At 35.9% G+C, this 22,562-nt stretch overlaps 1 protein-coding gene across 4 annotated transcripts in view; it reads left to right on the top strand.

Annotated features, from left to right (window-relative positions):
* Window positions 1-22,562, top strand: part of LOC148941319 (uncharacterized) — a 76,382-nt gene that overhangs the window by 49,037 nt on the left and 4,783 nt on the right. For all 4 annotated transcript variants that reach the window (XM_089103849.1, XM_089103852.1, XM_089103850.1 and 1 more), the window contains exons 2-5: window positions 4,248-8,205; window positions 14,890-15,024; window positions 16,401-16,567; window positions 20,141-20,349. In XM_089103849.1, the coding sequence (XP_088959975.1) occupies window positions 4,249-8,205; window positions 14,890-15,024; window positions 16,401-16,567; window positions 20,141-20,349 (4,468 nt within the window). In that variant the 5' untranslated portion in view covers window position 4,248. The remainder of the gene's footprint in view (window positions 1-4,247; window positions 8,206-14,889; window positions 15,025-16,400; window positions 16,568-20,140; window positions 20,350-22,562) is intronic.

Here is a 22,562-nt window from a genome sequence, read left to right on the forward strand (position 1 = left end):
CTGATGACAGTCTAGTTACACCTTGCCAGTTCTAGTTGCTTTTGAAATAAGGTGTCACAACCTTATTTGTATATAAAAAATAGTGCTTTGTATATAAAATAATATATAAAAAAATATATAAATATATAAATATATAAAAAAAATATATAAAGTATAAAGTATAAAATATATAAAGTATATGAAAAAAATAGTCATTTGTATATAATAAATAGTGCTGAAAGTGTGTATTTAAATTAACAGGTGAAGTGAAAGGATTATTAACAAATAATTTTTTTCATTGAGAAAGAAATATAATTTAAGAAATAATAATTATTTGATGTCTGTTCCTTTTATGTAGTTTTTTTTTCTCGTTGAAAATTGCCAGCAATTGACTGTGCCACTGGGTAGACAAAGAATAAAAGTATTGGGTGTAGATCTTGGATGGGCGTGTAAATATGAATGTAAAAAAACGTGCAAAATACTTTATACTTCGAAAATAATTACGTGGAACTTGCTTTAGCAAAAGTACCCTGTACGTAGTATTTTTTTGGGGAGATTTCATTATTGTCTATCATTGCCACAGTATAAAGATATAGTAGTAAGTTTACCGCAGATAATTTCTGGCTCTTCATTCTCGGTGCGAACATACAGCTCCTCCCACTTCTTCTTGCATTAGCGCGTACAAACAGCTCCTCTCATTTGATCTGCCATCAGCGGTCCAATTACCCTGGAACACAAATTTTGCCAGAAACTTTCTCAAAATGCCTTTGAAGCCAACTTGAGACTTCGAAACCTACTTTTAATTCCTAAAAACATCTAATAATATCATTGCACTACTAATTACCGTTTTTCATATATATATATTGGAATAAATTAATTTAAAATTAGTTTCTTCAAAATTTAGTGTTCCAACGTTGGAGCCAAGTTTTGCGTTCAAGAGAAATCTGACTTGTCTGCCAGAGAAAAGATCTAATGTTGCTTATGTTATTACGTTCTCTGGAGCAATCGTACCTTAGTCCGGGTTTTTATAATGGGTGAGATAGGGAAAGATCATACTGCCTATAATTTATATGCTGTGATCATTGCAGTGGGCGTGTTACTAAACTCCCATTTAACTGAACCCCATTCAACTTAAACCATTTAATGTAACCCCAGTGCAGTTAAACTCATTTATGTTAACCCTATGCAACCCAAATCCCATTCAACCCCGTACAATTCAACCCTCATTTAACTTAAACATCATGCAACTCCTATGTGAGTTAAGTCAAATTAGGTTGAGTTTAAGTTGTGATGGTTTGCATGGGGGTTGATTTATGTGAGGTCTGAATTGCATGGGGGGGGGGGTCGAGTTGAACCGAGGTTGAGTTAAATGGAGATTGAATTAAATGTGGTTTTGAGTTGACTGAGGTTTGACTTCCATGGATGTTTAGTTGAATGGGGTTGAGTTAAACAGAGATTAAGTTGCATGAGGGTTCAATTGCTTGGGAACTCTTTTTTCCTTCTACCTAATTATTAAGCTCTCTGCAAGCCAGCCTGTAGTTAAACTGTTAACGTAAGACTGATTCCATAATCTTTTCTCACCATCGATTTCTTCCATGAGTGCACTGCATCATATCAGCAAAACACTCTTTCCACGTTTGCGTTGTATTTGAAGATAGAAAATAATTGTTTCTAGCACGGAGTGCTTAAACTTCCATTTTTTTGAGCCATGTATAGTTTCTAAAAAAAAAAGACAAAAAAAAACTTAGGATACACATATTACCGAAAACTGTTGTCACCAGAAATCTTAAACTTTTTTTTAGTTAGATATATAATAGTGTTTTTAACCATCGCCCAAACTGGAGTTTCAGATAGCGCCATCCGATTAAACACTTTATCGCTTATTAAAAGAGATAGCCAACCTCTATAAACAACCAACTACCATTACACTACCCTTCATTTGCATGTTGTCCTAGCAGATAGCATTACTTCAGTACTTTAGTCAATGTTGTAACAATATTTTTCAAAATCAGAAAAAAATAAGGTTTTGTTAAGATAAAGGTCCATAGCGATGACCATCTCGATGTATCTTGATGGATAGCAGCCTTTTCTTGCAGAATATTTTTGCTTAACGGATTTTAATATGGTCCTCAAAACTTTACATGACATCCAACTAGATGTCTTGTGTTCGAATCAGTATCTTTTGCGGTAATTTGATTTTCAAACATGCTGACAATGATTCACTGGTCTAGGTTTTATTAGCCTTATCATGGATTTCGACAACTCTTTTCTATCATAAAGAAATGTTAAGTAGTGCTGTTGTACTCACAGCTTTTGTGAAGTTGATAAGGAAGTATCTTGGTTGCGTTTTAAGAAAAAGATGGCCAAACGCCGTTGCTTATGAACTAATTGGTCTCAGCACAATGTGTATTTTAATCCTGAGCTCTTTTCATTTTCTCTCTCTGTTACCTCTTTGGTTGTATGCAGAGGTGTCGTTTGGGGGTGGCAAGGGGGGCAGTTGCCCCCCCCCCCAATAATGTGAAGAAAAAAATTATTATAAATACCCATGCCGTTTGACTATCCGAATATGGACCCCTTTTGCCCCCCCCCCCCCCCCAATAAAAATGCTAGAGATTCACCCCTGGTTGTATGTATACCCCTTTTGGGTGTTCACTACCATCTCAGGGTTAAATATAAAACCTTAACAAATACTAAAACAGATTATAAAAATATTTTCACATTGACTTCTACGGTTATTTTGACTTCTGTTTTTTAAATCAAAATGAATTATGCTGGGGAAGCAATTTATTCACTTAAGGAGTCGCCAGCTGAAAGTATTGGGGGAGTTATCACTTATAGTTCCCCTCAATATCTGGAAGTGTCCCATAGTTATCTCGTTGCATATTTTGCAAAAAAAAAGGAAAAAAAAGATGTGACACTAGACCATCTACTGCTAAAATGTATTGCTTCACAGATACAACCTAGCAACAGCCATCTACAGCTAAAATTTTACATCTACAGACCATCTACAGATAAAATGTAGTGCTTCAGAGATACAACCTAGCAACAGCCATCTACAGCTAACGTTCTACATCTACATCTGCAGAACATCTACTGATAAAATGTAATGCTTCTGAGATACAACCTAGCAACAGCCATCTACAGCTAACGTTCTACATCTGCAGAACATCTACTGATAAAATGTAGTGCTTTAGAGATACAACCGAGCAACAGTCATCTACAGCTAACGTTCTACATCTGCAGAACATCTACTGATAAAATGTAGTGCTTCTGAGATACAACCTAGCAACAGCCATCTACAGCTAACGTTCTACATCTGCAGAACATCTACTGATAAAATGTAGTGCTTCTGAGATACAACCTAGCAACAGCCATCTACAGCTAACGTTCTACATCTACATCTGCAGAACATCTACTGATAAAATGTAGTGCTTTAGAGATACAACCGAGCAACAGTCATCTACAGCTACTGCTAACATTTAAGATTCTAAATTTGAATGTATTACAATGCAAACTGATTCAATGATATGACTGAATACATCCCTACCTTTTGTGGCAAAAATAATAGGCCTTAATGGACTATTACTTGAAGGCATCTGTTTCAAAGAAGCATAAGAAGATTTCTTTATGCTTCTTTTCAAAGAAGCATAAGAAGATTTCTTTATGCTTCTTTTCAAAGAAGCATCAGAAGATTTCAGCAAGTAAAGGCGAGAGTGTTCCCCTCAATAATTAGCATTGCTGGAGATCTAGATGCCTTGTACCAAAATTGCGTCTTTTCAGCATCACTCACCTTCTATAGAAAATATTCTTACTTTATAATTTTAGGGCAGTCTGAATTCCATTTGTGAAATATGCATATTTTTTTTCTGTTAATTTATGCGGGACTATGCGCTAAATATTTCACTTAAATGCTCTTTGGTCATACAAAAAAATGTATTTAATTTAAAAAGTGTTACATTGTGTTTCATCTTAAGCTTTATGCACGCTTGTGAAACTCTTTTCTAGTTGAAAAGAGATTCAACAGAAAAGTTGTTCCAGGCTAAGCTGCAGTTTTCACAATCTAGGGATTGTTTTTAGAGTCTGTTTGAAATTAGTATAAATTAGTAATTAGTATATTTGTCAATATAAAATTAGCAATCAAGAGCAAAAGCTAAATTGCATACAGGGATGTGTTGAGATTTGCTTAAATTGGTAATCCTCTTAATTTGATTGCTCTTTTCTATGAATATTATATATTTGAGCCAAAATTTATTAATTTTTTTTTTTAGGATGGATGCCCACTTGAGTCAGTTTCTTGACAGTGATTGGCAACTTTTGCAAGTTTTGGGTGATCTGAACTCCAGTGGCTTCAACCAGGCTTCTGAGTCTGCATCTGTGAATCCAAACGACCTTCGTTTTCAAGATAACCAAACCAGCTCTTTTGATAGTAATTTTGTAAAAAGTCAAAGTTCTTGGAAACAAAATCGTGAGCAACCAGTTCAGAATTATGGGGGAAATATGCCTAATGGTTACAATCATATCGCAACATATGGAAATAGTGAGAGATATCAAACAGTTACGCATCAGCCTGATCCAATTGCAAGTGTCAATAAGCAGCATGTGAGAAATGGTTATGAATATAATAATGTTAGGAGAACTGAGAATGCACAGCAGCAAATCGCACAACAGCCAAAAGTACCCAATAAATATCAAAATATACACTCTTATGACAACATACGAACTTATGGGCAGCCAAAACAGACCCAGCAATATACCCAGGCACAATATCAAAGACCCCGAAGTGATCATTTTCTAAATGAGCAATATGCTTCAAGATTAGAATCTGCAACACAGGCTTTAAATCCTAGCAGAAACTTTGACTCTGCATCTATATCAAACCAGTTGCCTAATTTCAATTCATTTAGGCAGAACCAGCAAAGGCCAGTGAGAAGCGTATCGACCGAAAATTATGATCGACAGAAAAGTGAATTGCCACAAATGAGTGATATGAGTAAAATCCAACAAATTCAAAAATGGCTTCAGTCAAGCAATCCTGATGATTCTTTGAGTCATATGCATGAGGCTGATCCTGTGTATGCTACTGTGAATAACACGCAGGCTCATTATCAAGTGCGTCAAGACGTCCGTCAAAGTGAAATCCCAACAGCAAGGCAAGGAAAACCTCAACAGCCGAAAGTATCTGTTGATGCTGTAATTAACCAATTCAAGTTGGAAAGGAATCGAGGTGTTAGTAATTATCAGCCCCCTAACTATAAAGTTGTTAGCCAAAGCAGTGTTGAAAAGCCACTTTACTCCAATGCTGTCACTAGTCATAGTTTAAGTCAGTTCAATCAAGACCAAAGAACAACTTATGACAATGTTGTAAAACTGAGTCAAGCTCAAAATACAACCCAAGAACGTAATCAGTACCAGGCCAATTTTACATCTCAACCAAATTCTTTAAACCAAACAATTGTTAATAGTAAAAATGACCAAAGTAAAACTTATGACAATCTAATACTTCATAAGAGACTGTCACAGGATCAGGGAAAGTCTAATGAAACCAACGCTGCTCCAAATAGCTTGAATTTTGAAAAGAAACTTTATAACAAGATGGAAGTGGAAATGTTTGCTTCTCCTAGCCCCGCCCCAAAAGTTTCAAATAGATTACCAACTTCCGTTAAAGAAGAAGGAATACAAAATAATATACAAAGCCATTTTGGACTTAAAAACGCTGTAGTGTATGGCCAAGACACTTTTAAAGTACCTGAATCATCAAAGCAATCATCTACATACCTTTCAAGTATGCACCAGGGGAAAAATCAGTCCTTAAGTCCGCAAGTGTCCACTCCTTTAGCCAGCCTTCAGCAACAGAGTGACAGTCTTCTTGCTTATCCTGGGTCACGAGCAAATTTAGCTTACCCAAGGCAAATTCCAACTCAAATTAGCAAAGAATCGTTTATGGAGCCTAAAACAGAATCTGTTCAACAGCCAGCTGCCTCCCAGTTAGCCAATCAGAGCAGAATACCATCCACTTTTCAAGATTCTTCATATTTCAGACAGTATCAGAAGGAGCCAAAAAGGGAGCCAGAAACTCACATGTACTTTTCAGATGGAACTAGATTTTCTGAGAACAAGCATCATAAAAGCTCTGAGATTAGTGTGAACGAGGATGTTGAACCTCAATCTTCAATAAGAAGCTTAGATTTAAGTAAAGAATTTACATCTTATTCTGATGGTTCATCTCTGATGAAAAAACTCAAAAAACCAAAGCTCATGATAACTGAGCCACCAATGCAGTTTTCTGAACAATTAGACCTAAGCTTTGCTGAAGATGGAAATAGTATACCTTCAGAAGGGTCTATCCCTATATATATTAAGGAGAATCCTCAAGTGAAACAAGAGCCACAGATCAAAACGGCACCAAAAAGCTTTGTACAGCTTTACCCAAATATGGTCCTTCAAAATGAAGTGGAGGGGGAGTTCGTGGAAGAAAGAGTAGAGAAAGTCGGTGGCTCAATTCGAGATTCTAAGTTTCCTTGTATTCAAAAGTCTGCTGAAGTTTCAGAAAATCACACTCCAAATGGTCCAAAGAATTTTACAAAGGACTCAGCTATAGCACCAGCTCTCCTTAATCTGTCTATGCAGAAAGGTTTAGAGTCGCCAAAAGAAGAAATACCTGGCTCCATATCTCTAACTCCCGAGCCATGCGATCCGGAAAAACCTTGGAATCTAGCTTGTGTTGCCACCCAAAGAAAATGTCACAAAAGACCTATTATTAAAAATAGTGAAAGGCCCCTGTCTCCCAGTGATAGTTATCGTTTTGTGACCAATGAGAATGGAAGGATCCCCCCATTTCCATGCAAGAAAAGATGTTGTGTCCCTCTTAGTAATGATTCTTTTGAGAATCATAAAAAAATGTATTCATATGCAATCATGGGTCATTTGAAGCATCAGGCTGTTAAGGCACATTCACAAAATTCCACAGTCCCAATGAAAATAGTGCTTAGTATAAAACCACCAGAACCCGAGCTTAAAACACCAGTTCCAGCTCACAGCAACAGTGTTGGAAAGGCTTCAGTGAAAATTAAAGAGATAAGAAAAACGCTTGGCCCTGTGGCACGGGGTAGGCCAAGAAAACCTGAAAACCTCAACAAAAGTCCTAATAAAAGAAGGAGAGGACGGAAATCGTTTAATCTGTCTGCAATGGCTATGCCTAGTACTCCTGTTGCTCAGGCGGCTTTGGGTTTGCTTAGCCTAACTCCAAGGATAATTGGCTCACCCCAACCAGAATTTGAATTTAAAGTACAAACTCCTCAGCCTGCTCCATACAAGTTTAAAACAAAGGCGGAGTTAAAGCAGGTTCAGAGTGATATAGGAACATCTTCTTGTTTTGAAACAGCCCAACCCTCTATTTCTGCCATTCCATGCATACCTTGTAACTTATCAACTGTGTCAAAGGATGATAGTTTACCTGAATTGCTCGTTAAAAAGAAGCCAAAGAAGATCAAGAAAAAAGTCCCGGAACTTTTAGTTGCTTCTGAATCAGAGTTATATGGCAATGAGTTCCCAATTGAGATAGTTGTGAATAAAAAGTATGTGTCTCCTCCTTCATCCCCTCCAGCTCCGAGTGAAACCCCAATACCTTTGCAGAATGAAATACCTTTGCCGTCTTTTAGTGAGTCTCCTGTTGAAAGGGAAACTCCTCTTGAAGTGACTCCTCTTGAAGTAAAACTAGACGTGTGGGATGATATGTTTTCTCATAGTTTGGAAAACTTTTGTAGTGAACTCTGTCATACTGGAATTAAACGTGTTAAAAGAATAGAAACTAAGGAGTTGGATCCTCCAACATGTGAGTCGGAAGATTTAACTCCAAAATCGCCTGCTTCCGTTGATGAAGAATTACCACTAACAGCTCGTATCAAAACTAAAAAACCACCTAAAAGAAAAACAGATGAGCAAATGGAAGAAAAAGAGGAAAAGGGTGATTCCTTTTACCCAGGTTGGGAAGGAGAATTGTTAGACTTTAAGAAGAGTATGAGAATACCATCTAAGCTGATTAGTGTGCCTAAAAGTATTCCAGGACAAGGATTGAAAATTAAGATTACTAATGCTTACCTGAAAAGAGATGTTAAGTTGAAGAGGTTAAAGAAGAAATTCGGTTCTGGTCCCTCTGGATTTGACTATTTGAAGAAGAAGAAGAGGAAACGCATTAATAAGGATTTAAAAGAAGAAAAGAGATCTCTGGTAATTCGTCTTTTTGCTATTTATTTTTATGTGTGTTTTGCAAGCACTTTCAATTGGGCTCATTGAATTCAACTTGTATTAATAATACATTTTTTTTTATTTTGTGTAGAACATGAATTTGAGAAAGAAGATTCTGGCTCATTTCTTAAAAGCAAAAAGTGTGAGCTAAATTGGTCAGAAATGATAACCTTTTTAACAGTGCTCTCCAAATGTTGAAGCTTTATTCTGTCAGTATTGATTGGTATGGTATTATTAGAAGTGTTTTAGACTTTGAGCTAGCAGCTAACACAATTTTCGCATACCTTCTTTATGTTTTTCTACTTCCATTTTATAAAGCCTTTCTCTTTCAACACATTTTCTATCAGTAAATAACATCAAGGAAGGTTCTGAATTATCAGCAGAACACAGTTTTATAAATTTGGATTGTCTCATTGCAAACCCTGGAATCACAACCCTTATATATCTATAAACTGGCAAAACCTAAAACCAAAGATCACAAAGATTATTGAATTCACAGTGCAGGGACGAATGCAGCAAATATATAGGGGGGGGGGCTTTCTTTTCAATGAAGGTACACAAAAGTTCTTTCTGAAATCTATGATGGATTTGATATGATGATATGATGAATTTCGTTTTTGCTAATGACATTGCCAAAAAGGGTACTTTTTCAAATACAGGGGTGTAAATCCCCTCTGCCTCCGTAACTGGCGCCCCCGATTGCCAGTTGAACAGGATCTGGATTATTGTCCCATTTTGAAATCTAGTTTTGAATTTACAGTCCAGCCTGTCTTTGGAAAAGCCCCTTAGTCAAGGTGTTAAAGTAATATAATATGTTGAAGTGTTAAAGTAATATGATATGTTAAAGTCAAAAGCTAAAGTAATGTAATAGATACATAGGTTGTGGTATTTAGCAAGAAATGATAATAATAATACAAAAGAAGATGAAACATGATTTGCAGCAAGATATGTTTAAAATGATTACTTAGCTGGAAGATAATTTTTTGCAGACAGCAGGGCCGTATCCAGGATTTTTTTTTCTGGGGGGGGGGGGGTTACAAAAAAATTTTCCAGGAGGGTTTTGCAAAAAAACATAAAAAAAAGCCTCAAAATTTGTTTATATTAATTTTTTTACTTTTTTACGAGTCCGACAAACATTTCGAGGGGTCAACCCCCAAACCCCCCCCCCTCTCCCCGGGGACGGGCTTGGCAGACAGATGAGCCAGATTGAGGATCCTCTAAGCTTGCTCATCTTAAGCAAATACTTGGCTTTTGACCATTGAATTATTTATTTTAAAGTACATTTTCTTTTTGCGCAACTTACAGAGATTTCAGATCCGCCTGTACTGAAGCTAATCTGAAATTTTACTTATTTTTGGGAAAAGGCAGAGAAATTAGTTAATAGATAAGAGATTTTATTTCATTTAAAAGAAAACTTTGCTAACAAAAATGAACAGACTACAGAGAAAGAGAAGTTTTAGCTGTCTAATTCTTTATGTATTATGTTGAGCGTTATTCATGTGTCCATTCTAGGGTATCAGTTAACCTAATACAGCCGTGTGCTGCAATGACCTGTTATTATTTTTAAGTACGGTAACTAATATTGTAATAATGAATTATGTTCTTATATTAATTAATTTTCATGAATTAATTGATTACTTGTTTGGTAGTAAGAAAAGCGAAAATCGTGTTCGTGGTAACGAACTGTTGTAAGTATGGAGCGACCTGGCTCAATAGTAACCGAAACTCTAAGAAACGGAATTTTGATATGAATAGATACATCAAAAGAATCGGATTTTTATGCTGAGTTCAAATATATAACTCATCAAGTTTAATTTTACCCTTCAAAATTTACGAGCCTGAGAAAATTTGCCTTATTTTCGAGGGGAATCACCCTCTAAATGTCATAGAATCTTAATGAAAAGCACACCATTAAACTCAGCGTATCAGAACCTTACTGTAGAAGTTTCAAGCTCCTCTCTACAAAAATGTGGAATTTTGTATATTTTTTTTTTGCCAGAAGAAAGATCATGGATGCGTGTTTTTTTTTGTTTTTTTTTAGGGGTGATCGTGTTGACCCAGTGGTCCTAGAATATCGTGAGAGGGCTCGTTCGAACGGAAATTAAAAGTTCTAGTGCCCCTTTTAAGTGACCAAAAAACTGGAGGGCAACTAGGCCCCCTACCAGGCTCATTTTTTCCCAAAGTCACCCGATCAAAATTTTGAGATAGCCATTTTGTTCAGTATATTCGAAAAATCTAATAATTATGCTTTTGCGGATGACTTAATTCCCCACATTCGCCAGGGGAAAGGCTGCAAGTTATGAATTTTTACCATTGTTTACATATAGTAGTGGTTATTGGGAAGTATATGGACGTTTTCAGGGGAGATTTTTTTTTCTGGTGATGGAGGGGGTTATTTGGGAGGATCTTTCCATGGGGGAAGCGGGTGCCGGATTTCCCAGAGATCCGAAATAAAAAAAAAACAAAAAAAACTTTTCAACTGAAAATAAGGAGCAACATTAAAACTCAAAACGAACAGAAATTATTACTTATATGAGGGGGTTCGCCCCCTCGTCAATACCTCGGTCTTTACGCTGAAGCTTTTTTAGTAGGGGAGATTGGTCCATACTGAGCCTGATTTTTGAAAAGTGGATTTTCTCGCTACCCGTTGGGTGTATTGTTACTTCTCTTGCATCATAACATAGCACATAACGAGAGGTTTTTTTTTTATAATTTTTGCAGATTTTAATACTGCTACATCTAGGGAAAAATCTCAGTGGATCACTGTTTACCACCTGGCCCAGTATGGACCAGGGCTGGTGCATAGTTAGCAATCCTATGGTACATACTGGGCCGCTTGAAGACTTTCACAAAAAAAAATCATTTGTTTATTGTGTTAAAACGGTACAAAGGTAAACAAAACTTCTAAAAATGAAACAGATGACAGTCATTTGTTTATAATGTTAAAGTGCTAGAAAAGTAAGAAAACTAAAATGGTATGCTATAAAAAAAAAACGTTTGGCAAGAAATGGAAACTACAGATGTTTACCAATCCTCAAAAGTAAAAAAAAAAGATGCCCTTGAAGCTGTCCCTGTTGCTGGGATCGGGGGATTGAAATCTTCAGAATATCTTCATGGGGATGCACAATGGCGTCTTCTTTTTTGGGCCACTCCCACCTATTCACTCCCGCCATGCTTAGCATACTAACTTGGGCAGTCTTTGTTTTTTACCTGAACCACTCCAGGGAAGTATTCGCCTTCATATAAATTTTTCACAAAATCACCAACTATAATTGTGTCAAACATTCTGTCCTCTGGACATAGCTCGTCTTCTTTCTCCTGTCCAATGTGAAGTAATGAATCATCACTGTCATCATGGTCACTGTCCTTGTCAAACTGTAAAACCTGCTGTGCTGCTTTCTTTTGCAATCCTCTTGGCTTTGGCTTTGCAGTTTTCCCCTTTCTGATGGCTCTTGCTACTTCTTCTGCTTTGATTTGTTGCTTTACAGGCGTATCAGTAAAGATTTTGGAGGAGCCTTGCTTCCTACCTCTTAGAGACTGCTTCCTAGGAGCAGCTTTAGCAAAAGGTCTCACCTGTTCTGGACTGAAGGCGATGGAAGATGAGGGTATGTGCCAGTTTTCTGGTGAGGGTATACGCCAGTTTTCTGGCCTCTATTTCAGTAAGCCCGTAACACATGTTCGAAGTGGTGATTAAGTAAGTGACCAAAGCAGCTTCTTCATTGGGAGAAAACACGGTGACAAATCCATGCTTTCTGGCAAGACTGGCTGAGACCTTTTGGTCATCACTGAAATTCTTGTATTTGTTGTACTGCTGCTGAAACGTTGCTCTGGGAATGTCTAACATACTTCTAGCCTTTCGGACACTGAGACCTTCACAGACCTTATTCAAAGCTAGTCTAGTATTCCCTTCAGATTCAGCCTGCTGTTCTGCTGCATCCTGTCTGTACTGTTCTATCTGGCTCCCTGGGAGTCTTGGCATTTTGAGACTTCTTTCTGGTTGTAGTTCAGTTCCTAGAACAAAAGTACTTTGATTAGCAAATCAGTTTTTAGAAGAAACTTGAGTGAAAAATCCTATGGTACGTAGTGAGCCACTGACCCAGTATGTACAGCTTCTGAGTGGCTCAGTATGTACCACAGGCCATCTGTTCTTTAAAAGTGATGAAACTGCCTGAAGCTGGTTTTAAGAATCGGTAAAAGATGGCACTGCTTATGCTCTCTGATAAATAAAGATTCAAACAAAGTAAAAACAACCTTCTAGGATAAACCATAGCAGAGAAAGATGAAGAAGTGCATACAAGAAGTATTTTTCCTATGGTATAACAAAAAGGTTAGAGAGAGCTGGTGAAAAACGAAGATGGAAACATACCTTCAAAAGTGGACAAAAAGTCGGCCATCTTGTAAGCTATGTCACATGGCTTGGGGGTCCTTTTTCAACTCAGTAGATGGCAGTTAAGCTTAGTGACTCAGTGTGTACCTATGCTCAGTATGTACCACTTACCCCTACTTTCAAAAGAGCTATTTATTCTAATTAAACACCCTTTGTGATTCATAGGTCATTCTTAAAGAATTGGAACAAAATTCGAACTTCAGCGTAGTGTTGACGAGGGGGCGAACTGTTAACCGTTTGCCTTCTGGGCCTAAATTCAGGAATATTATTGGGTGTTTGCCAAGTATTATTTGTTCCCTGCCTTCCTAAATTTCTGCCCCTCTGTGTTCTTAAACTGGTGTCTTGTCTTGTACGTTTGATCTTCTATGTGTAGTCTATGCCAGCAATCTGCTGAATAGTGGTTTCGTTTGCTACAATAATAACAATTGAATTCCCTACTAAATTGTTTGTTTGCTTCTGGTTACTTCTAAATATTTTTGATCTGTCATTATTGGTTCCCCAACTATCTCTCGTTGGTGGGGGAGGGTGCCCATATTTTTAATAGTTATTCGCTGCTAACCTCTAAAGGTTGTGGAATCTGTTAGCTATTTCCCTAGACAGCAACCCTCGGCCTCCGTCGCGCCTTTTTGGTTCACGATTTGGCTCCTCAAAGTTCACCTGCTTCTGTCCCCTTTCATATTTTATACTTTCTTGGGCTCCTGTGTTATTTATTGACATCTGATCAAACTTTTTCATAGCCTCGTCAATTTTTACCTGTTTCTACTAGTATTATAGCCTGCTCTAAATTTTCAGGTTTCCGTGATAATATCAGTCTTAATAACTTTTCTGGTAACCCTTGGGTAAAAGTATGTAGTTGTACTTTCTGTAATGTCTCGTTATTTCCGCCTTTCTCTAATTGTAAGCATACGGATCTACAAATTTTGTTGGCATATTCCCTGATACTAGTTGAGGTATTGAATGTCACTACCTCTGTTCTTAGCCTCTTGGAGATGCTTGTCTCTATGAACCTTGTTTTAAAAGATTCAATTAGAGCCCCCTCATATACGTAATAATTTCTGTTCGTTTTAAGTTTCAATGTTACTCCTTACTTTGCATTGAAAAAACTTATTCTTTTTATTTAATCAACTCATAAGAACAACATTTTAATTTCGTATTTACTATGTATATATGGATTAATATTGTTAATTTTTTTATTTTCATTTATCTATTTTCGTTTGATTTATAATATATTTTATTCCAGATAAATCGACATTTAAATGCAAATTTTGTTCTTTTCACTGACTCAAATGTCTTACCAAAGAATCAATCATGTTTTGTATTCTTGTTACTGACTCAAAATTTGACATGTTGATGTTGGACTAAATCCATATGCTAGAGAAAATTTGATGTTGCGCTAAATCAAAATACGCTGTGCGCATCCAGGTTATCTAGAGGACGTATCTGCATTATTCTAGGTATAGCTTAGTGTATTAAAGTGAAACTATCTGGGCTACTACTATTCCCATTTGGGATGAAACTACCCGCCACTGTGACAGTGACACTGCTTGGAACTGTGACTTAGACTGCAGCTGTTTTTGACTGCGAATACTTTTCCAATGCAACTGCAACTACTTTTGACTGCGTATGTAACAGCTTTTGTCTGTGATTGCTGATACTAATACTGCTACTACTATTATTGAGCTATATACTAAGAGCTCAAGCACATCCAGGCTATCATAAAGACTTATCTAGAATATTTCAGGAACGCTTAATGGTATCAAGCTGATAATTTCAGGAAATGTTGGATTAAATCAGGGAATTACGAGTGGCTGTTGAACCAAATCAAAATACTATGTACATGCATGGGCTCAAAAGGGTGTATCTGCATTACTGCAATGTCTCGACATAAAGATAACTGATACTTATATAGATGCATAAATTAACTGTTAAATAATTAGGAATTAAAATGAATCCTAAAGTAAAACGTTAGACTAACGAGAATTATTACAAACAAGGGTTTTACTAGTACCCCTTCCCCCCAACTGTAAACCTTCCAAAGTCAGAAAACATAAACTTAAAAGAGAAAACTTACTGTTAAATATATTTTTGAATATTCATTTGCTATAATTTCTAGTACTTAATATCAGTATATGTTAAAAATTCATGTTATTTTTTATAGTTCTTTCCAGTCTTCTTGATTATTATAGTGAAATGCCTGGATATACCAAATGAAGATAATGTTTTTCCCATTAAAGTTATTTTTTCAAATCTATTATTATTATAATTATTTGTACTTTTAGGTTACTCCAGTACCTGTTCCCTTTGCAGCCGTTTCCCCTCCTCCTTTGGATGTAGGTGCTAAGCTGAAAGATTTTGGCCTTAATAAAAGTATTGGAGAAACTTTACTTCACAAAGTTGCAAGAGTTGGATATTTGGTAAGCATTTATATTTTATGAAACCGAATTCATTTTTATCAAATAAGAAAAGCAAGTTTTTTTTAATGAAAGTAAGGAGGAAAGAATAGAAATTATTCTGTATATCAGGGGGGGGGGGCTGCCCCTGCCTTAACTGTCGCTCTTTATGCCTAAGTCTTAGGGGAGCCCCCTTCATATACGGAATGATTTCTGTTTGTTCTGAGCTTTCATGTTGCTCCTGAGTCTCAGTTGAATTTTTCTTTTAATTTTAATTTCTGACCATTTTTCAGATAATGCCTGGAAATCCTCTTTTCTCACCCTCTTCCCTGTAAAACTTACAGGATTTTTTTCAGAAACAAATTACTTCCCTGTAAAACTGTCATGCTGTGAAGTTGAAATTTTTAGTTAATGACATTTAATCGTTTTGGACTATTCCCTATACTATCACAGAATAATCGCAATTTGAAAAAGGTACATCATATCTTTAAATATCTTTAAAAAAAGGTCTAGGTCATGTCTGGATTTATTAAAACAATTATGTTGATAACCTACAGCATGCAAAACACGTAACACTTTTGGATCAAATATAAAAAATTCTGAAAATCAAATATTCAATATAAAACTTAACATAAAAAATGAATGTTCAATAACTAAACACGAGAATTAAATTATGATTTGGCGGTAATCAGAAAAATGCTGAGATCGACAACTTTCTCTGCAGTGTGGTCAATTTTGTTTTTATATTTGGGACATCAAATTAATATATTTTTTTGCGCGCGAAAAAGGTGTGTGAAAGATAAGGATGGCTGTCACCCTACTGTCTCACTGCACTCCTTGGCTGAAGGGCCAAGAAACGAAAATCAGCACTACTGGTAGGGACTGTGAAGTCCAGACCCGGGTCTAAGCCTGAATTGGGGGCTATTGAGAAGGAACGTGCTAAGAGAACAATTGTTTCTTCATAACAAGCACAATAATTGTAGCTAGCCCATTTGGACTGCAGCTCCACTATGCTTCATCCAACAAACTCCACCATTAATGTGCAAATATAGGCCTACTGCCCAAATTACATATTTCCCGTGTTTTTCCGTTTCTTGATCTTGTCACCGTTAATTCAATTTGCGGGTACACTGGTTGAAACAAGAGTCGCGCATGGCAAAATAAAGGGGAAATACATAATTTAGGCTATATATTTGCACATTAGGCGTGGGGTGAGGGTAATCAATAGAGGAATTGCAGCCAAAATATCAACCACAATGATTCTGCATATTATAAAGTAAGAATTGTTTTCTTAACATGTTCCTTTCTCAATAGCCCCTAATCTAGGCTTATACCCAGCACCACATTCTTAACCCTTTTTTCGTTTCTCCTCTGTACTATAATTGAGTTTTCGATCTTAGGAGGGAGTCGCCTACCTACTGAACAAACCTGAAACAGATCCATCTGTTAAGGATAATGCAGGCTATACCCCTTTGCACGAAGCTTGTGGGAAGGGACATTTAGAGGTAGCACATTTCCTTCTAATGTGTGGAGCAGACGTCAGTGCCAGTGCACAAGGAGGAATCAGGTAAAATTATTTAATTCTGTTTTCTCCTTTTCATAACAAGTTAAAATTAGTTTCTAGCCTAACAGTAAATTGATAGTTGGGTTGCTAGGTTTTTTTTTCATGTCTATATTTCCTCCCTTTTTATGTAAGACAATTTTGTTTCGAGGAAAGGATTTTATTTTAGAATTAACAGTGGACCTAAGGCTAAAGGGTTATACATATCAGATACACACACTCCACAATCCAATGTTTTCAGAACTACTTGAAGTTTTGAACATTTATTCTTGACTATATTAAATAAAAAAAACAAGTTTTTTTTAACTGAAAGTAAGGATCGATATTAAAACTTAAAACGAACAGAAATTATTCCGTATATGAAAGGGGCTGTCCCCTCCTCAACGCCTCGCTCTTTACGCTAAAGTTTTTTATTGTTTTAAAAAATAAAGTTGTGAGACAGAGTCAAACTTTAGCGTAAAGAGCGAATTTCTGTATTCGTATGTTTTTTTACGTATATTAGGGAGTTCGCCCCCTAGTCAATACATCGCCTTTTACGCTAAAGTTCGAATTTCGTTCGAATCACAAACCTCTGAATCACAAAGGCCGGTTGATTAGAATAGATAGTTCTTTTGAAAGTACTAAAAAAACTTTAGCGTAAAGAGCGAAGGATTAACTAAGGGGTGAAACCCCTCATATACGTAATCATTTCTGTTCGTTTTAAGTTTTAATGGTGCTCATTACTTTCAATTGAAAAAAAACTTGTTTTTTTTTATTTAATTTCTGATCGTTTTTGAACTAATGCTGGGAAATCTGGCGCCCCCTTCATAGAAATGTCCCGTCCCCCAAGTAAACATCCTCCATGGAAAGATTCTCCCCAATAACCCCTACTCGGCCCCCTCCCCCACCAGAAAGAAATTCCTCCTGAAAACGCCTGTATACTTCCCAATAATCAATATTATATTTAAAAAATGGGCAAAGTTTATGACTTACACCCCTTTCCCCTGGGAACTCTGGGGGAATAAGTCATCCTCAAAGACATATTAAATTGATTTTCGACTATGCTGAACAAAATGGCTATCTCAAAATTTTGATTGAGTGACTTCGGGAAAAAGATTAGCGTGAGAAGGGGCCCAGTTGCCCTCCAAATTTTTTGGTTACTTAAAAAGGGCACTAGAACTTTTAATTTCCGTTCAAATGAGCCCTCTCACGATATTCTAGGAGTGCTGGATCGATCACCTCTGGAAAAAAATAAAAACAAATAAACACGCGTCCGTGATCTTTCTTCTGGCAAAAAATACAAAATTCCACATTTTTCCAGATAGGAGCATGAAACTTCTAGAGTAGGGTTTTCTGATGCGCTGAATCTGATGGTGTGATTTTCATTAAGGTTTCATGACTTTTAGGGGTTGTTTCCCCCTTTTTTCGAAAATAAGGCAAATTTTCTCAGGCGCGTAACTTTTGATGGGTAAGACTAAACTTGATGAAACTTATATATTTGAAATAAGCATAAAAATCTGATTCCTTTCATATGTCTATTGGTATCAAAATTCCGTTTTTTAGAGTTTCGGTTACTATTGAGCCGGGTCGCTCCTTACTTACAGTTCGTTACCACGAACTGTTTGAAAGTTAGTTTGTTTGTATAGTTAAAAAAATTCTCGTGTATTTTTTTTAGTTATAAATGGTAAAGTTCGAAAAAAATTTAAATTTTAGGAAATTTTACTATCTTTAAAAAAGGATATCTCAGCTCCTAAGTAAGATAGAGACATAAAATGTGTCTCAAAATTATAGCTTTGAAAAACAACTTTAATATGATATGCAAAACGAGTACCTTTGGAAATGTAAAATTTTTGCAAAAAAAATGTATATTAAAAAAGAGGAAATTTTAAGTTATTACAAAACAAACACAATTGTGTTAACAGGAGTTTCAAGGTTTGTCCAGTTTCCAGTACCTGGTGTAGATCGTTGAGTGTCATGTGTACTTCAGCTGTTCTGCCTCACATGGAATAGTCCCTCTAATAGTAGGCACACGCTACCCATTATACTTGATTTCTGAAATCTGGCGACCATTCGGTGCCTATTAGGTAGTAACTTAAAAACCCAAAACCCGAAAAAAAAAGTTCAAAAACTTGAAAACTCGGATTGCTTAGTTGAAATTTTTATGGGTTTTGTGGTCTCACCTATCAACGTTCAGGATTTAAAAAAACGTGTTTTTTTTTCAAAATTGTTCTTTTAAACTTCTTTTTTTGCAAAAATTTTGAATTTTCAAATGGAGCTTGTATTGCATATCATATTAAAGCTTATTAAAAAAAACGGCAAGATGACAGAAATTTCATGTCTCTACCTCAATTTGGAGCTGAGACGCTCTTTTTTCAAGATTTGGAGAGAAATAGAGAAAAATCTTAAATTTTGCAATTGAACTAATTTTATTGCCTAGAATAAGTATGTAAAATTTTCACAATGTATTGAGAAGCTGAAGCTATAAAAACAGATTTAGCATATTGATTTCATATGGACCAGCCGTTAATAGCCCTCGGAATGATAACAATTACGCGATGGACCATAAGTGGACCATAACCATGGAGTAAATGGACCATAAACATGGTGTTTTTAACAGTTTGTGCTTTTTGGTTGAACATTTTCAGAGTTACCTTTGATCAATTTCAGGGGTAGGGAAATTTCTTAAACCCATTCGTTCTCCTATACCCATGGATGCTCGAAACCAATTAATGTTTCTAACCATTTTCATAAATTGATAGGGAGACCATAAATATTATTTTGTAAAGCAGCTTGCTGGAAGGTTTTTGACAAAATACAAAAATTAGACTACAGGGCTGAAATAATGAGGCTTAATTTTGGTATTTAATGCTAAAGTTACCTCCATCCCCACGCGTTTTTGACTTCAAAGTGTGTTCACTCTTCTAAGATAACTGATCAAATGTTGCAATAGGATTGTTGTCTTACATTTCTTAAACATTTTCCCCATCGTCCTTTTAAACATTTTGTTACACTATTGTGTATTTAGTATATCATTTTATATTTCATAACTGGTCTTTTTTTACTATTTTATTATGTAGTTTTCCATTGTTTTCTGTTTGCCCCTCCATGTTCTTTTTTTTTCTTTTTCTTTCAGTGCTCGTAACTAGAACGTTTTCCGCGCCATCTAAGAAAAGAAATATTGCTTACTACATATTAGATATGCAGCGACAATCATGCAATAATTCCTAATGCAAAGTTATTTTTATCAGTATATACTTAGAATGCTTATAGGTGCATTAGGAACAAAACAACTTTCTCATAAGAAGTATGGAAAATATGTATTCAGAACATGGCTTTTGTAGCACTTAACACCGCGCCCCTTCCCTGTTTCCTTAATTATGCTCTTGTTTCTTCCTTAAAGTGTTGAACCTATGCGTCCACTTGAACAACTATTTGTGTTTTGATGTTTTAATTTGATTTTTTAAAACCACTGCTGACGTTATTTAACTTATTTCCACTCTATGGCGTTAATAGCACTACTTCCTAATTGGTTCTCTTGTATGGATTTTCTGAAATGTTCCCGGCTTCTGCAGTTTAAAATATGTTTATATTTTTATATAGGCCACTCCACGAAGCTGCTGAATTTGGGAATCTCGAGCTTGTCAGGCTTCTGATTAGCTATGGGGCTGATCCTAATCTCGGCACATATAACGGAGTTACTCCAATGCAGCTTACATCTAGTAATGCTGTCAAGGTCTTATTTACTTCTCACCTAGAAGATATTAATGGACGTTCAAAACTTCCGTGGGACTTTAATATTGCATCAGAGGGTAAGGAAATTCTTTATTAAATTATAATTTTCTGATAAAGTTTTGATCTAATACGTACTATGAACATATTTTTTAACGGACTTGAGATCCTATGTTTGACCGTATGTTTAACCTATGTTGTTTAACCTATGTATGTTTAACCTATGTTTAGTCTGTTTGACCGTAACCTTCTTTTTATTGGATCTTGGGTTCTTGAGCCTATGTTTGGTCATGTTTGACCATGAACATCTTTTCTAATGGACTTTTGGCTGTTGAACCTATCTGATTATGCTTGACCATGAAGATCTCAATAATGAACATTTGTTTATTGAACTAATGCTTTCAAGTATATGATTCATTGTTTATATATATATAAAAAAAAACAAAACGACCTCTTGTACGTTTAAGCAAACATACGACGTTTAAGCAAACATACTTATGTTGACAATATGCGTATCATTAGACTATTTCGTGATTGACATGGTGAAGCAGATAAGTTTTTAATTATTTTTACCTTTGGTCTGTTATGTTTTTAATAGATTGATTTTTCAAATAAATTGTAGAGCAAACTTAACTGTGACACTAAAGCTTAAAACGATTATAAATAGAGTCGCATGAAAAATAGTTCAACAAACAGAAACTACAATGAATTAACAAATAACACCTGAAATGGATTACAATCAAAATGAGTAGTCAAGTTAAACTCAAAATGGAGATAAATTGTTCCAAATAAGAGAAGAGCACCTACTCTCCAAACTAAAGGCAAGGAATGTTGATTCTATTATATGGGACTTATTGGGGCGAAAATTTCCTACGGGAGGGGGACTGTTACCCTCCATTTGCTTTTTGACCTTAAAAGAGGCGTTAGAACTCCCAATTTTTGATCCCCTGCTTTCTACGATTATTCAAAGTGTTCGAAAAAGTAAATAAAAAAGAGTGGTGCACATCTGTTCTTCACTTGGCCAACGTTGTCATGTTGACTCTGCTTAGATTTTCCGTAATTTACAAAAAGTGAGTGCTTGAATCTAGGCTTTTTTTCAGAATCTTGCTAGAAAAACAAGGCAAATTATCTGACTAAAAACGATGAAATAGTTCCTACTGAATATAGCGTATTTCAGTAAACTATAGCACTTCACCACATATTTGTTGTCCACTGTAGGCGGCGTGATGAAAGAACTTTTTTCTATAAATCAGTAACTTCCAATAATTTTTTTCGTTTTGCTTAGACATTCAGATATTTTAAATTTTGAAAGTGGTTTTCAGAAAAATCTTGCTGTGGGATTCCTATACTTTGTAAAAATATGACTACAACTTTCTGGACAACAGAACATGTCAAACAAAACATAAAAACATATTAAAAGTGGATGGCCAAACATATCTATAATTCCTATAATAAACATACCTATAATAAACTATAATAGTTTCATTCACATTGACTTCTTACTCTTGATTATGCTTTGGTGATAATAAGCCTAATCACCATGCGATATCAACAAACTTAGAATTTTCAGAGGCTCCAAAGACTTTAAAATGGTTATTTTAATATTATCTATGTTAGTTTGTCCAATATTTTACCATACTTCTTGGCATAAATGGGATCTTTCAATATATTTTATTGCCTTGGTCTTCACAACTTAATATTTATACTTACCACTATCAACTCAGTGCAGCGAAAAGCCGCCTGAGCCTCCCCCTCCCTGCTTTACGTCCTCCCAAGAAGTTCCAGTTTCCTTTTAAATCCCTTCTTATGACCTCTTCCCACACCAGTTATGGATAACTTTCCTTTTATTTGGCCCTAGATGGATGGCCTTTTGGATGATCTTTAGTCATCTGTTTTCCTCCAGCCGCGTGTCCTAGCCATCTCAACGTTTCTCTCGTTATAGCCCTAGATAGTGGGATAGAAGCAGGGGCGTATTTTCATAAAAATCCAGGGGGGCTGATTTGGAGCCAATTTTCCCAAGTCAAGTGAAAACGACAGTAAAAAACTAAAAAAAAATAAGCTGTTTGGTACCATAAAGGTACTATTTAGTACTTTAAAAGTACCATAACGGTACTTTATAGTGCTATTTAAAGGTACTTATAGTCCTATAAAGGTAAATATGTACTAAAAACTGATCTGTTTCTTTTGATGCTTGAATTATGCAGGTCTATCTTAGTTTTGACAAGACTTTGGAAGAAACTAAATTTCACCTGAGGGGCAAACTGGGGTCGGGGGGGGGGCCCGAGGTCTGGGA

The sequence above is a fragment of the Artemia sp. Qi Xiang Cuo genome, chromosome 18, assembly GCF_049724085.1.
Source record: "Artemia sp. Qi Xiang Cuo chromosome 18, ASM4972408v1, whole genome shotgun sequence".
NCBI lineage: Eukaryota > Metazoa > Arthropoda > Branchiopoda > Anostraca > Artemiidae > Artemia > Artemia sp. Qi Xiang Cuo.